The following is an 18,180-nucleotide window of genomic DNA, read 5'->3' as shown; positions in this document are numbered from 1 at the left end:
CATTTTGACTGCGTTATCTAGTGGAAAACTTTCGCCTCTCTGATTTGGCTCTATCTACACCGGATATATGTCACGTCTCCATAGTCATAATATCCGCAACAAGTTCGCTGATGTCTAGTATGAGGTTATGAAGCTAGCTAGCTCGCTAACGTAGGATGTTATAGTTGCGATATAACCAGACGTACTTATTAAACCACAAACTGTGAATACGCAATAGTGAATACATGTACCTTCACACACATATATATATATATATATATATAGTATGGTAATCTAGCCAGCATTTCAACGTTCGCTTCCCCATTTGAAGAGTTGTTACTGCTAACGTAAGCTTGAGAGCAGCTTTCGTTCAATTTTTCGAAATGGGACGAGGTGGTGGTCGGAAGCGTGGAAAAGGCAATGGACCTCCATTTGATATGGGCCCAAGGGTGCCTGATCCATTTGACATGGGTCCAGGTTGGTGTGGGCCGCCTGCATCTTTTGGTCCTTTTCACGGTGGCCCAGGTCCACATCCTAACTTTATGGGAGATCCAATGATGCACGGCCCCATGCCACCTGATTATCACGGATATGAGCCAGGCTATGAACCAATGGGTCCAGGTGGCCCCATGGATGGATGTTTAAATGGGCCACAGATGGATGGACCAGGTATGCCCGGACTGTATGATCCAATGATGTGCAATGGACCCAGACCAATGCCCCCAGGTATCCCGCCCCCTGGTATTCCTCCCCTAGATATGCCGCCCATGGTTCCGCCTCCGGTGGACAACCCTGTCTTTCCTTCACCCTGGCAAAGCGAGGTAATCTTATAAAGACAACTTGTTGTGCCTTGTGCATATTGTAAATTCTTAATTTAAACTTGTAAAAAACTCATTTAGTGTTATAGTAACATGACATGGTTTAAATGGCCCTAACATGGTTTTAAAGTAATCCCTAACATCAAGTCTGCCTCCTTTAGGCCAACCCTTACGCTGTTCCTCCATCATTGTGGGTAAGTGCCACTGTGTCTGTTCTGTCCTGTCCTGTCATCTCTGTGATACAATTTTAATTAAATGTATGTTCTGCTGAGCCTCAACTTCTCACAGGCTCCGTTTCTCTTCCCGACAACAGCCCGTCCCGACAACCGCCTCCCCTCCGACTGAGACGACTGTAGTTCCTTATGTGTGGGGACGCTGCCGGGACTCTGAGGTTCTTCAGCTTGATCCACCCCAGACTGATGAACAGAAGACCAACGACTCAAAGAAGGACAAAAAAGCAGGACAGAAGAAGAGCTACAATGACAAGTAATGATCATTATGTCAACAATTTGGATGTCATCATCACTTTGGATTAGTGTTTGATTGCATACAGTAGTTTGCTCTTCCATACATGAGATTAGCTTTCATGTATAAGTTCTGCTTATACATGACGCATATATTTTTTCCTCTCAACATTTATAAATCATAGGCCTCCTCCACCTGGAAGATCCAAGGGGGTCATCTCATTCATAGGGGTAAGTCCAAAAGCTGAGAAGCCTGCTTGAAGGGAAGGTTCTTCATCTCCACTAGGTAACATTGCATTCTCAAGTTTTGCTCTCCCCCCACAGCCAACTTATGGCTACATCGAAAGAGACGATCTCAATAAATATTCCTTCACTTTTGATGCTTTTCTCGGAGTCCCCAAGAACATGATACCTGGGGTCAGGGTGCATTTTACAGCCTACAAGGAGAAGGTGGGTCACTTTAGACATTTTTCGCTATATATAGTTATACAGACATTTTCAGGAGTTTGTGAACCATTCGTTTTCATTGTATTTTAAATAATGCGTCTTGTTTTTTTCCCCTCTTTGTATAATAAACCCAGGCCGGGGAGTATGCCACTGGTGTGTCTGTACCTCCAGGGGGTACTGAGGAGATTGACTCCACCATTATTGAAGGTTTTGTCTGCAATGTTATACTGGAGCAGCAGGTGATAGAACTCTGTAGCACACAGGGGGAAAAAGTATTCAGTCACAACTTTATTAAAGTTCTAATCACTGCCATAACTAGATGTTTATTGTAAGGTAACTTGATTATATGCTTGGCTTGTTATGACTAGTATTTGGCTTCTCATTTAAATATGTCCTTGTTGCTATTAACATAATTATGTGCCCTCACACAGCCTGGTGCAAAGCCGAAACCTGGCCAAATAGAGGCCAACATCGACGGCATGTCAAGAGCACTGCTTTACTCGGAGAAGGACTACACCATCACTCTGTTTCAAGGGGACCATGTGATGTTCAACTTGTTGACCGACATAGTTACCCAAAAAATTAGAGCCACTAATATTCGGCCAAAGACACCACAGACTTTTAAGATCACTGGAGAGAAGAGGGAGGTGGTGAGTCTAAAGTCTGAGTGGCATATCTTCATTTTGGTTACAAATTCTGACATAAACTTTGGTCCTGATGAGCTCTACGCCATTTTATTCAGCTCAGTATGACCACACCTGAGTCAAATAATAATCTATTCAAGATCTTCAATTGAGACCACAATTTTTTAAAGACATGTTCCCGTACTTTGGTGACTACTAAGTCTTTTTAAACCTCCCACATTGGGTTGGATGTATCATTGTGTAGTTCTTCCATGCATAATCTATGAGCAGAATTACTGTCTCACCTCAATTAGCCACAAAACCCCTAGTTTGAAACAGTTTTGTTGGAAGCTGTTATGTGCCATTTGAGTTCAACTAATGAGCTTCAGCCTCTCACCATATGAGTGACAGCTAGCAAGATGGACGTGATGCACCCACAGCAGCGCGAGTGCAATGACATGGTGCACATATGTGACGTAGTAGACAATTTTCAGGGACCACTTTTGGTTCAAGCGCTACTTTCAGAGCTACTGGCTGAAAAGTATACAAAAGTAACTGAGAATCCCTTTAAATCAAGTGTGTTGGAGCTGGGCTGGAACAAAATACGGCACACATAGCGGCTCTATGGGACCAGAGTTGGCCATCCCCACTGTAGCTAGTTGTTGATATATATGTTTTGTACTCTCCACCAGGGTGTTATAAAGAGTGTAAAGTGTGATTCTGGTACCATCATGGCAGCGAACCAGAACAACCTGCCCTTTGAAACCACTGAGAACATGAGTCTAACTGAGTTTACCATTATGGATGAGGTGGACTTTACAGTTGTCACAGTGAGTATAGTGTCTTTCCCATCCACATAATTCAGTGGCAAATTGAGTTTGTTGACACTGAATGATGATCAGTTTGTACCTGGGAGTGATGTTAGGACCCTCTGTGCAGGTTCTGGTCCTAAGTATAGCAATGTTGTTGAAATTATTTGTTGATTGATTTATACATTTGACGTTAACATAATGTAATTTGTTTTCATTAGATCAAAAATAAGGAGAAGGCCATCAGAGTAAGGAAACTGAAAGAGTGCTCAGTGACAATGGAAGAAACCATGGAGAAGATCGTTGAAGACCCTACAGGAAACGAGAAGGTGGGGCACAGTTCAGTGCAAATTATGATAGGTGCCAACTGGTGAAAAATCTCCTGTCATTCAGAGTGGAGTACTCTCATCTGTGACATACCCAGTAATGTCCTTATTACTGTGTCTCCAGTGGAAGCCAGTGGCCCCAGTGGAGGAGGTGCTGCTCCAGAGGACTGTGGTGTTTGAGGACATTAGCGCTGCGCAGCATGCAGGAACGGTCATTAAGGTCTCCAAAAAGCAGCAGGTACGTGTGGTACTGAAAGAATGTACAAATCAAATATTATTGTTGTGTTCTTGTTGGGAAAAGTTTGGGTGGTCAAATCATGTATTTTAGAATGTGTTTTCTCATTTTCCTTCCAGGAGCAGGGCCTTTTGGAGGCATTGGTGGGTGGCACACAGAAGCAGTTATTGTTTGGAGCAGCTGACGTTCTGACTGAAGCCACCATGTGTGACGGAGACAAGGTTCACTTTAACATTTCCACCAACCGTGAGACTAAGGAGGAGCGTGCCATCAACGTGGAGATTCTCTCAGAGACGTTTGAGGAGTCAACAGAGCAACGCAGAACCGTAAGATCACTTTTAGAATGTGGTACAGGATGCCATTAAGTCGGAGTCTGGCTAGGTTTTTCCACTTGATGTATGACAACTTTACACACTGAAGAAAGGTGGGATGTTTTATGTAATGGAATTTTTATAAAAAATGCCTTTAATATTCTTTGCACAGCATGTCTAAGTGAAGTGTTTTCCCCTCTAGGGTGAGGTGGTGCAAGCTGGGGATCTGTCTGGGACCATTAAGTGCCATCAGAGCCCCCAGCTGCTGTTCTTCCATTTGACCGAGGTCATGGAGGAGAAGAAATTGAACATCTCGGAGAAGGTGAAGTTCAGTGTCATTTCGGTGAGTCTCCATGGTGCTGTGATCCGATTGGCACGTCAAAATTAATATCAATTGGTATTCAGTGCCCTCTGTAAGTGTTCACACCCCTTGATTTATTCCACATTTTGTTGTGTTACAGCCTGAATTTAAAATGGATTAAATGGAGATGTTTTGTCACTGGCTTACACACAATACCCCATAATGTCAAAGTGGAATTATGTTTTTTTTTAAATGTTACGAATGAATTATAAATGAAAAGCTGAAATGTCTTGAGTCAATAAGTATTCAACCCCTTTGTTATGGTAAGCCTAAATCATTTCAGGAGTAAACATTTGCTTAGAAAGGCTCATAATAAGTTACATGGACTCATTCTGTATGCAGTAATAGTGTTTAACATAATTTTTGAATTACTACCTCATCTCTGTCCCCCACACATTTAATTTGTGTGCCATTTGCCAGCAGCATACCACCCTGCATCCCACTGCTGGCTTGCTTCTGAAGCTAAGCAGGGTTGGTCCTGGTCAGCTGCTGGATGGGAGACCAGATGCTGCTCAAAGTGATGTTGGAGGGCCAGTAGGAGGCACCCTTTCCCCTGGTCTAAAAAAAACAAAATATCCCAATGACCCAGGGCAGTGATTGGGGACATTGCCCTGTGTAGGATGCTGTCTTTCGGATGGGAAGTTAAACGGGTGTCCTGACTCTCTGTGGTCACTAAAGATCCCATGGCACTTATCGTAAGAGTAGGGGTGTTAACCCCGGTGTACTGGCTAAATTCCCAATCTGGTCTTCATACTATACCATCATGGCCACCTAATCATCCCCAGCTTACAATTGGCTGATTCACCCCCCTCCTCTCCCCTGTAACTACTCCCCAGGTCGTTTCTGTAAATGAGAACGTGTTCTCAGTCAACTTACCTGGTAAAATAAGGGTAAAATAAACACATAAAATTATCTGTAAGTTCCTTCAGTCAAGCAGTGAATTTCAAACAGATTCAACCACGAAGACCAGGGAGGTTTTCCAATACCTTGCAGAGAAGGGCACCTATTGGTAGATAGTGATCATGGTGAAGTTATTAATTACACTTTGGATGGTGTATCAATACACCCAGTCACTACAAAGATACAGGCGTCCAGAGTCCTTCCTAATTCAGTTGATGGAGAGGAAGGAAACCGCTCAGGGATTTCACAATGAGGCCAATGATGACTTTAAAACAGTTATAGAGTTTAATGGCTGCTCCAGAGTTCAATGGTGGCGAGCTTTACACCACTTCAGCCGACGCTTGACATTGCGCTTGTGTGCGGCTTAGGCTTGTGTGCGGCTCCTCGGCCATGGAAACCCATTTCATGAAGCGCTGACGAACAGTTGCTGTGCTGACGTTGTTTCTAGAGGCAGCTTGGAACTCTGTGGAGAGTGTTGCAATTCACAATAACAAAACTTAAAAGTTGACCAGGGCAGCTCCAGCAGGGAATACATTTGACGAACTGACTTGTTGGAAAGGTGGTATCTTATGACAGTGCCACATTGAAAGTCACTGAGCTCTTCAGTAAGGCCATTCTTCTGCCAGTGTTTGTCTATGGAGATTGCATGGCTGAATGCTCAATTTTATACACCCGTCAGCAATGGGCGTGGCTGAAATAGCAGAATCCACTAATTTGAAGGGGTTTCCACATACTTTTATATATAATGTATATTAGTCTTTTAATTTTCATAGGTCTTATACAAATGTTAAATTTTTTTCTTCCATTCTGACATTAGAGTATTTTATGTAGATTGTAATTTTTTTTAAAAAATAAGACAATAAAATCCATTTTAATCTCACCTTGTAACACAACAAAATGTGAAATATGTCAAGGGGTGTGAATACTTTCTGAAGGCATGCTACATCCAACTAGCTATTTCAAATCAAATTTTATTTGTCACTTGTGCCGAATACAACAGGTGTAGACCTTACCGTGAAATGCTTACTTACAAGTCATTAACCAACAATGCAGTTCAAGAAATAGAGTTAAGAAAATATTTACTAAATAAAAGTAACACAAAATAACAATAACGAGGCTATATACAGGGGGTACCGGTACCGAGTCAATGTACGGAGGATACAGGTTAGTCGATGTAATTTGAACATGTAGGTACGGGTAAGATGACTATGCATAGATAATAAACGGCGAGTAGCAGCAGTATAAAAACAAAGGGGGGGGTCAATGTAAATAGTCAGGGAGGCCATTTGATTAATTGTTCAGCAGTCTTGTGGTTTGGGTGTAGAAGTTGTTAAGGAGCCTTTTGGACCTAGACTTGGCACTCCACTACCGCTTGCTGTGTAGCGCCTTACAGTCGAATGCCGAGCAGTTGCCATACCAGGCAGTGATGCAACCGGTCAGGATGCTCTCGATGGTGCAGCTGTAGAACTTTTTGAGGATCTGGGGACCCATGTCAAATATTTTTAGTCTCCTGCCCTCTTCACGACTGTCTTGGTGTGTTTGGACCATGATAGTCTGTTGGTGATTTTGACACCAAGGAACTTGAAACTCTCGAACTGCTCCACTATTCGGCCTGCCTTTTCCTGTAGTCCACGATCAGCTCCTTTGTCTTGCTCACATTTTTGTTTTATTCATATTTTTGTTATTTTTATGTTTTTCTTTTAACTCTTTCAATTTTCTCCTAGCTTGAAACCGCTGAAGGAGGCAACCAAGCGATTAGGATCAAACGCCTTACCGACAGTGTTCTTACCCCTGTTCTTACCGCTGTGCCCAAGCTAAGGGGCGTGGCGGCAAAGGAAAAGGTTGGTTTATGATGGAACAAAGGCCAGTGACTTTGGGGGATGTCATATTCACTTAAGGGATAGACATGTGGCTGTCTGTGTTGTCTTTAACTGTCTATTTCCTATTATTGTCTATTACAGAAGAAGATGACCATCAAACTGATGAGAGACCCAAATGACCTCATCAAGGGCACAGGTGTCAAAGTAGAGAACAAAGATGATGATCCCACGTGAGTTTGATTGTAATTAGTAGTAGTATTGGTTCCAACATGAAGTCAAGGTAAAGTATCATTGTGTGATGATTTTGGATGTCATTTGTTGGCACAGCCACAACTACCCTGAAATCTAAAAATGTATCCCCTAGAGTCGATGTCCTTGCCACTGTGGAAATAGAATTAGCATAAGAATTTTAAAAATCCCTATCAAAATCCGTCAGTTTAAGTTCACACCACACAGTTGAAGTTTTTTGCATGGGATGCGTCTCAATCCACTGCATCCGCCGATGTCGCCCTTCCGCAACAGCAGTGAAAGATGGCAGTGCTGGAGCGATGATAGTCAGACCATGAGGCATCCCGAAAATCGGTCTTCTCACACAAACGTCTGTAGCGTTCCGAACAGTTTGGCCCGCAAACTATTATGACTCCTTTTTGGCCTCACAAACACGATGGTGTTCTCTGTTTTTCTCTACGACCCCAAAAGCGTCACGGTACTCTGTCTGAACCGTTTGGGCTACACACTAATATGAACCCTCTGTGGAAAGGTGAGTCTCTCACGAACACTTATGTCGTTTGTTTTGCTCTAGGATGCTCACAAGACTAGTCTGAAGGTAGCCAGGTACCAGGTTTATAAAAATGATGGAAGTATATATATGGTTAAGAAGTATAAATGTAGTTAGTTTAGTGCCTAAAATAAGGGGTTAAATCAGTGTTTCCCAAACTCAATCCTCAGGACCCCGTGGGGTGCACTTTTTTTTTTAAGCTTTAATTATTTGAATCAGCAATATCAGATATAGGATAGACACTTCAGAACAAACTTCATTTGTTTATAATGCTTCTGTTTTTCCATGGGCTAATAGCAGTAAGGCCAAATTCAATTTTTCATATTTTTTTTAATATATATTTTTTTGATACGTTAAGGGGTCCTAAAACTCAAAATCAAATAGCTAAATTGTCCTTGGTTCGACCACCTTTAATAAACAATTCCGTATGTTAGCATAGTAGGACCCCCCCACCCCCTCCCACACCCCCACCCGCTTAGACTCCAGAGGGTTAAGAGATGTGCTCGAAGTCATTTCCCTCATTCTTTTGTGCACCAGCAACGACAAACCTGCCTCGGAGAAGTCAATCAAGATGAAATCAGTCATAAATATTCTGGTGTCAAAACCTGCTGGCTCTGGATCTGGTGGCAAAGACTCCGACAGCAGCCAGCGGAGATACGGACACAGGAGCCCCAGCCTAGACCAGTTTGGCCGAGTGAAGAAAAGGCGGAGCACAAGCAGGGAGCGCAAAGAGCAGGGTGGTAGATGCAAGTACAGGCGCAGTCGCAGCAGGAGCCGGGGCAGGGAGAGGAACAGGAGACGAAGCCACAGTCTGGAGAGAAAAGATTACAACCAAAGGAGCGGCAGCAAAAAGAGAACTTCCTCGAAAAGGAGCCGCAGCAAGGAGCGAGATGGAAGTAGTCAGAGGAGCTCCAAGAATGGTTCAAGCCCAGTAAGTAGATCTCCAGATAGAATGAATGATGAGCTAGAAAGAAAGAAGAGGGAACTAGAGGAGCTCAATGAGTTGATATACCGCAAGAGAGCCATAGTTGCCATGGAGAAACATGGTGGCGTTCCCAATTTCTTCTCAAAAGTGAAGCCTATGGAGAAGACCTGCTTTGACTACAATCATGGAATGGCAGAGCTTCCTACACAACCTAAACCACCAACTGACATCAAACCCAAGTCCATTCTGAAGAAACGCTCAGACCATGTTGCAGGTCCACTTTTCCCAATGCAGGTCAGTTGTCATTTTTAAACGTTTCAATCATGTAGATAATCGTTTGTTCACTCTCAATAATTTTTAAGAGCTGGTTATATTTCATTAGAATAGTCCACTGTGCGCCAGTGCTTTTTTTAGTTATCATATATTGGTAAAAGAAACATATTAAATCATCAGCCTGATGAGCAATTTGTGAAATCAAATAATTTGTATGAAATGGGGGGGGGGGAGTCCAATTATAAATGTTTTGTTTATTCTCTCCAGACTGAACTCCCTAAAGCTCAACCTCTTGATCAAAGGCTTGTGGAACAATACGGTTATGACGTTGAGACGCCCTATAAACCACACTCTGCCCAACCACCCTACACCCAAACATCCAGTCAGAAGTCCTATTATGAACGTTCACTTGCTGGGCATCCTGTTCCTGACTTATCTGCCAAGTATGATCCATATGAGCAGACTTCTAGAGAGCACCTGTCGCAGCCTTCTCCAGTTCGCCAAACACCTCTTGACCCTTATTCTTCAAATCAACCTCCCATTCGAGAGTCTCAGGAAAATAACTCTAACCTGAACACCCAGCTCGCCCGTTTCCTCAACACCCTCAACAAAGGTGTGGATGCCGGTCTGCTGTCAGCCATGGTCAAGGAGTCTCAAGAGGAGATTGCTGGTATTCAGGAAGATAGTTCCATACTTCAAAAGCCTTATTGCGAGTTGCTTGACCGTGGGGATGAAGATCAGGACAGAGATGAGCCCTGTACAGAGGAAGAGCCAGAGTGCCCACGCAGGGGTATCATCGGGGAGCGAGTGAAGAACTCTGACGACTATGATAACTCCAGAAATGAAGACCGGCTGCTGCCTCACGAGAGAGCAATCCAGGAAGGTGGTGGCTTTCCCGGAATTCTTGGAATGATGTCCCACAGCCAGCTATTGAGCGAATCTGAACGTGTGGAAGAAGAGGACTTCCTCTATGGGGGTAAAGCCCCTGCAGCGACTGAGAAAGAGCACTGTGAGATACCTGGGCGGTCAGACAGGTACAGGGATAACAAGAGGTCCTGCTCAGCCAGAGTCCCGGTGGAGGAGACCAGGGAGCAGGATAGTCGGGAAAAGAAGCAGCACTTCGGCAAGATCAGGAGCCTGCTCCAGGACATCGGCTTGAATCTGGACACCTCGGAGGTCACCAAGCTGGCAGACAGGACCCAGGAGCGTCTCTACGGGACAAAGTCATATAAACACTCATTCTCAGAGAGAGAGACGAAGCACTCATCTAGGCGGGGAGATCGGCACCGCACCACCGACGACTCTGATTCCAAACACTTCCGGTCAGCCTCGCCATTCAGGTCTTCCCAGCGGGAGGTGTACCTCAGCCCCCAAGACACCTCGGAATATGGAGGTTTCCTTGACCCGGAAGAGGAGGCGGCCTTAGAGAGGGCCAGGCAGATGCAGAGCCTCACCAGGACAGTGAGCGTCTTGCCCCCCACCCCCTCCTCACAGCCTGGCACCTCCTATTCCACCACACTATGGAACTGTCCTGAGAAGACCCAGCCCATCGCGCCTAAGAGTTGGCATAGCAAGGGTTGTAGTACCAACTATCTCTCATCACTGCCACCCGGTTCCTCAGGTCCCCCCGAACAGATTTCCCCAGTTTCATCCATGACAAACACGCCTGATGTTCCAGTTGGTCAACAAGCAGCCGGGGTGTATACTTTTACTTCACCTATGGGACAATCCCTTGACCTACTCACTGCCTTGCCCTCCTCCACTTATTATGGGCAGCCTAGTTCCCCCATGATACCGTTTGCAAAGACTCAGTTTACACAACAATTAAATATATTGAATCAAGTGACTATATCAAATCCTACAAGGGATGTCTTGAGTCAAATCCTCCAAGTCACCAACCAGTCTAGATGCCTCAAGGTGATTGAAACAGTCAAAAGTGTGTCTGGTGCACAGCAGGATTCACCAAGACAAAATATCACCATACCTCTCCAGATCAAAACACAAAGCCCTGATTCTGCAGGTGGAAAGCCCTCTCCTCCCCCTCAATCACCAGAGACTCGGGGTCCACCTGTGACAGAAGACGATATCAAGGCCAAACAGAAGAAAAGGGTATGTTGTGTTTTTTTTCATTCCGTGTGTTGAAGTTAGGAAACATTTTACCTGTCTGATTGTGTTACATTTGTGTATGATATACAAGCCACACCTTCAGTCCTTGGTGTTGTTTACATTTGAATTACAGTATAGGCCTACAGTATAGGGCAGTTATCAGGAATTTACCATTACACACAACATAAGTACTCTTGGGAAAAGTGCAGTGTGTACAGAATTTTTGTAGTCCCAAATCTATTAAATTGCTTCTGATATGTTCTGGTTTTAGTGCACGCTGGCAAGTCAGTCCCAATCTGCTTAATTTAGGAGTTGACTGTATTTACATTGGATAGATTTTGTGTGTGTGTGTCTCAATTTGTCACTGTTTTGTAGCTGGAGCAGTTTAACCTGCGGATGAGACAGAAGAATCAGGAGAGGAAGAACACTAGGATAAACACAACAGGTACCAGATAACCCCTTAGAGTAAGGTTGAAACGTAGCAATATGGCCAGCCACAAATTGTAGCTTAGGTTAAGATTAGGTGATGCCAGAACAAGTCAAGAGCTGTATATACCTGGCACTCAACACAAATGAAAGTATAGGATGAGATGATACCATAGGTGTCAAGAGACGGATATGGAGGAAATATAGGTAGGTTTGAGTCTTCACTTCAGTTTTACTTGCTCTTATTACAGCCATAGTTAATCAGGTTTAAGTGATATCTTAGATTGCTTTAGCTATGATATTTTCTGTAACGTAAATATTACATTTTTATTATTGTGTTAGGGCTTGGTCTCGCTCAGAAATTTTAAGTTACATTTTATTTCATGTCTACCACATTGCTTCACAAAGCATAGCCTTCTGTCTTGGAAGACCACATCAATGCCTGTTTATTTGCTTTGAAAGCCCTGGCCTTGTAACAATTGACCAGTTTGGTGCTTGCATTACACAATTTTAAGACAAGTATGTCCTAGTAAGAAAGTGCCCATGCTTGGTTTATGCTCACATAGAAGCATTTAAATATATATTTATCTTCCACTGTGCATGCAATACAATATTTTGATGAAAACATGTATTGCCCTCTGCGTGCAATACAATTTATGAACATGGTGGTCTTCAAGTGCTTTTGCACAGACAAACTAATAATAGCAGAAACAATAGACTGACATAGACTCCCATGTTCCTTTAATCTGGACAGGAGTTGCTCTCAATACAGATATTCATGTTAGCTAGCTTTAACATGTAATGTTTTCTCCAACAGCTGAAGGTAAGTATTTTAGCAGACTTTGCATCAATAGGTCTTCAGCTGTTGAATTGTATTTTTGTTTGTGTAGTACAATACTTCAATACTTTTAGGACTTTTTTAGAATTACTTTAAGTTTCTTGATTAGGGAATCTTTACTGCTAGGGAGAATTTTACCTGGATAGGGGACTTGTTAGTGTTGTTTTCACTCCAAAACAGGGATAAACGTTGTCAATCTGACGACTAGCTAGGGCCTGCACAATGAGGGTGTGGTCTGGTAGTACTACACAAACAAGATCAAGCTAGGTCAGTTAGTGGGTAAGGTGTCTTTAGTGTCAAATATTTATCATACCTCAGTTCATTAGGAGAGTTCTGTTATAGCACGAGACTAAGTTAACTAACTGCTGGAGAATGTAGTCTTGAGTGTCAGCTCCGTCAGTTCTGGGCCAAAGGTGGAAGAAAAACAGCCAGCCTGCAGAGACCCAAGAGCTGGAGCACAGGTCAATCCTCGCAGTAACGTCAACCTAGCAGAGCCCCTGTGAAGCTAACCCATACATTTACTCTGTCTCATTATTGCATTTTTACAGGAAAAGTTCCCAAAGTTACCTATGCCAACACTGAGCCTAGGAACGTGTGGATCTGTGGACACTCGCTTGTATATTGGGCAGAGATGAGGGCCAAGTCGCCTGAGATTGGCATGCAGTTGGGCATGGACCCCAGCAGTGTGCGGGTGTGGTGGAAGGGCACACAGGGCATGACGTGGGCCCAGCTGCTTCCCCAGTTAGACCAGCTGAAGATCAAGTGGCCCAAACCGGACGTGGTCATCCTGCACCTGGGTGGTAACGATCTGGGTACCCAAAGCCCTGAGGCCCTTATGTCGTCTGTGAAGAAGGACCTGACCTCCGTGAGAAGCATTTTCCCACAATGCCGGTTGGTCTGGTCTGACATCTTGCCCCGGATGTCGTGGAGGCAAACGGAGGACAGCGAAGCAGTGGACAATTTTAGGGCCGTCATCAACAGAAGAGTTCACGCCATCATCGCAGAGCTAGGTGGCACTGCTCTGACCCATGAAAACATCACGTGTTGCTCAGACGCAGGCCTGTACAGGCCAGATGGGGTTCATCTGTCTGGTAAAGGTATTGATACTTTCAACTTGAACCTGCAGGACTTTTTGGAGAAGTGGGAGACCGAGGCAAACAATGTTCCTGAAATTACTTAAGAAATTACCAATTAATGTTTTTTTTAGGGTGGGGGTATTTTCATATCTCTATTGTAATCGTTTCCTCTCTGTGCTGGATACCAACCTAAGGGTTGATTTAGATGTAATGTAACTTCATTGCAAATAATTAATTCTGTTATCGGTGTATCCAGTTTGATTAAATGCTGTATGTAATCTTACTTTTTTTAGTTTTAGCATACTGATGATTAGCATGTTCTGTTTATCCACTAAGTGTCAGGCTTTTACTTATTGTATACATTTTGTTGGCCCCCCCAAAAATAAACTAGACAATTGGGAAATATTGTGTTCCTGGCATTTTCATTCTGCTCCAAATCCTTTGAGATATGAAACTGCTGCTTGAATGCCTCTTACTAGGTAGTGCCTGTAAATTATGGTGGTGAAAGTGTGCCAAAAGGATACCAGAGAACTAAGGAAAAGTCTTCAGTTTAGTGGAAGTTCTTACATAGTCTCTGTCTTCTCTAAACATATACTCACTCGATTTCTAAGTTCATTTCTGAAGAAAATGTTATTGTCCAAAGTGTACATGTCCAACAGAAATTCTACACGTAAACAAGGTTTATTTGTACACTCCTGCTAAAGCTTTTCTAGTGTAGTAGTTAGCTAGCAGATTATTGGCCACTCCAAGGTTCTCTTATGTATTAGAATTCCTTTTATTTCTAACTTGTCCATTTGAGTTTTTTCCCCCACTGCTTCCAAGCTGTTAGGTTGCCTGTGGCTGACCAGCGGTATGCTTTTTCCTCCAATCTATCCAGGAGTCTCTTTACTCTTTTCCTAGGATGACCTCAGGACTAGCTTTTGAACATCCAACAAGAGCAAACATGAAGTACATTTTACATTTGAGACATCTTTGGAAATGATACAGCATTCTGCATCATCAATAAAAGATCTGTGAAATCAAGTGTTAATGTACAGTGTACCATATTGTAGTATCATATTTTGTAGTTATGTCACCATTATTTTGTTAGTGCATTGTGTTTTTGTATTCATTTTATCAAAATATAAAAGTCTGTACCATAGGTGACATTGAGGTGTGCATGTTGTGACATATGACATTGTGTGCTTGTTGAGAGGAAAGAGATGTAGCGGACAGAGTATCAAGAATAATGAAAATGCATCCACTTTGTCTTTCAGAACTGTAAAAAAAAAAAGAAGTTTGACCGGGGTGTGTTTTTTGTGGATAGTCTCTGTTTGAAATGTTTCTTAAAAATAAATGTACCCCGCTGCCATAAGGATTGTTACTAAACTTACTGGTATTCCTATCTTTTCACTCTTAAAATATCATTATGGTGTGACAAACATCAGCCTATTATGGTAATTTTACATTAGATTGAAAGGCTACCAAAATGTATACCATATTGGTATGCACTACTTAGACCCAAGCTTTTGATGCAACACACATTTTCAGTATAGCCATGCTAATAAATTGTTGAACATAACTCAAATGAATTGCAAATTAAATGGACATGGCTAAAGCTGCTCGTCTGAATTCAACTAGGCAGACAAAAGTAAGCTGATGATTACACAAAAGACAACTCAAAACCAGTGCTTTCAGAAATGTTAAGCCTTCACAGACTCGAGGCGCGTTCCTCTACCCAGGTGTTACTGCAGCATGCCAGATATTACAAAGCCTGGATGGGTATTTTCTGTATCAGCTAATCACAGAGATGCGTTCCTATGCTGAGACGTTGCTGACGCCTGACACATCTTACTACTCCTGGATAGGTATTTAAAGTACCAGCTAAACCAGTGTTTCCTAATCCTGGTCCTCGAGGACCCCTAGCAGCACACCTGATATAAAATGGTCAACTAATCATCAAGCCCTCGATGAGCTGAATGAGGTGTGTTTGTACAGGGCTACAATAACAATGTGTACTGTTGGGGGACCAGGGTTATATAGCAATTTGTCAGTCGATGATAGTCGATGACGTGGCACGCAACCATTGGTTGTTACGTTGCTTCGCCTCATATGTTATGCTGCGTTCACATCACAGGAGGTTGGTGGCACCTTAATTGGGGAGGACGGGCTTGTGGTAATGGCTGTAGCGGAATCGGTGGAATGGTATCAAACACATAGTTTGATGCCAAATATATTTTATTTTTGAGATTCTTCAAAGTAGCCACCCTTTGCTTTGATGACAGCTTTGCACACTTGGTATTCTCTCAACCAGCTTCAAGGGGTAGTCACCTGGAATCCATTTCAGTTAACAGGTGTGCCTTGTTAAAAGTTCATTTGTGGAATTTCTTTCCTCCTTAATGCGTTTGAGCCAATCAAATGTGTTGTGACAAGGTAGGGGTGTTATACAGAAGATAGCACTATTTGGTAAAAAAAAAAACACGTCCATAATATGGCAAGAACAGCTCAAATAAGCAAAGAGAAACGACAGTCCATCATTACTTTAAGACATGAAGTTCAGTCAATCCGGAAAATTTCAAGCTTTGAAAGTTTCTTCAAGTGTCGTCGCAAAAACCATCAAGTGCTATGATGAAACTGGCTGTCATGAGGACCGCCACAGGAAAGAAATACCCAGAGTTACCTCTGCTGCAGAGGATAAGTTCATTAGAGTAACCAGCCTCAGAAATTGCAGCCCAAATAAATGCAGTAACAGACACATCTCAACATCAACTGTTCAGAGGAGACTGCGTGAATTAGGCCTTCATGGTCGAATTGCTGCAAAGAAACAACTACTGAAGGACACCAATAATAATAAGAGACTTGATTGGGCCAAATTTTAGATTTTTGCTTAAACCACTGTGTCTTTGTGAGAGTAGGTGAACGAATGATCTCCGCATATGTGGTTCTCACTGTGAAGCAATGAGGAGATGATGGTGTGGGGGTGCTTTGCTGGTGACACTGTGATTTATTTAGAATTAAAGGCACACATTCTGCAGTGATACGCCATCCCATCTAGTTTGTACTTAATGGGACTATCATTTGTTTTTCAACAGGACAATGACCCAACACACCTCCAGGCTGTGTAAGGACTATTTGACCAAGAAGGAGAGTGATGGAGTGCTGCATCATATGACCTGGCCTCCACAATCACCCAACCTCAACCCAGTTGAGATCGTTTGGGATGAGTTGGACCACAGAGTGAAGGAAAAGCAGCCAACAAGTGCTCAGCATATGTTGGAACTCCTTCAAGAACTCCTTGGCAATCATGAAGTGGCACAGCGGACTAAGGCACTGCATCTCAGTGCTAGAGGCTTCACTACAGACACCCTGGTTTGAATCCAGGCAGTATCACAACCGGCCATGATTGGGAGTCCCATAGGGTGACGAATAATTGGTGCAGCGTCGTCCGGGTTTGGCCGGTGTGGGTCATCAATGTGAATAAGAATTTGTTCTGAACTGACTTGCCTCATTAATGAGTATGATAAAGGTTAAAGTCAAAGGGTTGCTACTTTGAAGGGTTTAACACTTTCTTGGTTACTACATGATTCCCTGTGTGTTATTTCATAGTTTTGTCTTCACTATTATTCTACAATGTAGAAAATAGTAAAAATAAAGAATGAGTAGGTGTGTAAACTTTTGAGTGGTTGTTAAAGGAATTTAACAATTCCTATATGTGTTCATTAACCAATTCAATTTAAATCACTGTCTGTTTCTAAGAATTTGTAAGATTCTTATTTGCATAAAATGGACAGAGACCAATCTACCAAAATTAGCCAATAGCATTTATTCTCGAGAGCGCTGGTCATAATACAATGTACATTGATGTATATACCACACATTTCGTCATAGCGTCTTGAAGGCTCCTCCTACTCTCCGACAAGGAAAAAGCTACTTCTAAAGTTCATTCCAACCCACTAGCGCACATACATGACACACTATATCTGGCTTAACTCCTGAAGTCCCACCATAGTGTATTACCACTTAGCAGACAGTTCCAGTCCCCCCCAGATAGGGAAAACCTGGAGGGGCTCTCACTGTCTTATTTTATGTCCACAGAGTTATAGCCGGGTCGGTTCAAACATAGGTTAAGGATTCTCTTTGTGGGGGTGCTTTGCTGCAGGAGGGACTGGTGCACTTCACAAAATAGATGGCATCATGAGGAAAGAAAATTATGTGGATATATTGAAGCAACATCTCAAGACATCAGTCAGGATGTTAAAGCTTGGTCGCAAATGGGTCTTCCAAATGCAGAACTGAAAAAGTGTGTGCGAGCAAGGAGGCCTACAAACCTGACTCAGTTACACCAGCTCTGTCAGGAGGAATGGGCCAAAATTCACCCAACTTATTGTGGGGGGCTTGTGGAAGGCTACCCAAAACGTTTGACCCAAGTTTAAAAAAAATGTAATGAAATGCTACCAAATATTAATTGAGTGTATGTAAACTTCTGACTCACTGAGAATGTGATGAAATAAATAAATGCTGAAATAAATAAGTATATCTACTATTATTCTGACATTTCACATTCTTAACATACAGTGGTGATCCTAACTGACCTAAAACAAGGAATTTTTACTAGGTTTACATGTCAGAAATTGTGAAACTGAGTTTAAATGTATTTGGCTAAGGCGTGTGTAAACTTCCGACTTC

The 18,180-nt window shown here is 42.8% G+C and overlaps 1 protein-coding gene across 2 annotated transcripts; it reads left to right on the top strand.

Moving 5' to 3' along the window:
• The first annotated feature begins 80 nt into the window (after window positions 1-80).
• Window positions 81-18,037, top strand: si:dkeyp-121d4.3 (uncharacterized). 2 transcript variants are annotated; one of them, XM_090237885.1, is made up of 18 exons: window positions 81-800; window positions 959-991; window positions 1,111-1,283; window positions 1,447-1,492; window positions 1,586-1,711; window positions 1,843-1,947; window positions 2,140-2,358; window positions 3,024-3,161; window positions 3,362-3,469; window positions 3,591-3,704; window positions 3,821-4,027; window positions 4,215-4,355; window positions 6,998-7,114; window positions 7,235-7,323; window positions 8,409-9,090; window positions 9,337-11,178; window positions 11,551-11,620; window positions 16,587-18,037. In XM_090237885.1, the coding sequence occupies exons 1-18, from the start codon at window positions 363-365 to the stop codon at window positions 16,592-16,594; spliced, it is 4,656 nt and encodes a 1,551-aa protein (XP_090094011.1). In that variant the 5' UTR covers window positions 81-362; the 3' UTR covers window positions 16,595-18,037. The 2 variants fall into 2 exon arrangements, with proteins under 2 accessions (XP_090094011.1, XP_021464419.3); XM_021608744.3 differs by lacking the exon at window positions 16,587-18,037 and adding an exon at window positions 12,988-13,918.
• The last annotated feature ends 143 nt before the right edge of the window (window positions 18,038-18,180 follow it).

The sequence above is a fragment of the Oncorhynchus mykiss genome, chromosome 1 (assembly GCF_057628025.1).
Source record: "Oncorhynchus mykiss isolate SJ-2025 chromosome 1, ASM5762802v1, whole genome shotgun sequence".
Taxonomy (NCBI): Eukaryota; Metazoa; Chordata; class Actinopteri; order Salmoniformes; family Salmonidae; genus Oncorhynchus; species Oncorhynchus mykiss.
This window is presented reverse-complemented; position numbering and strand designations above follow the sequence as displayed.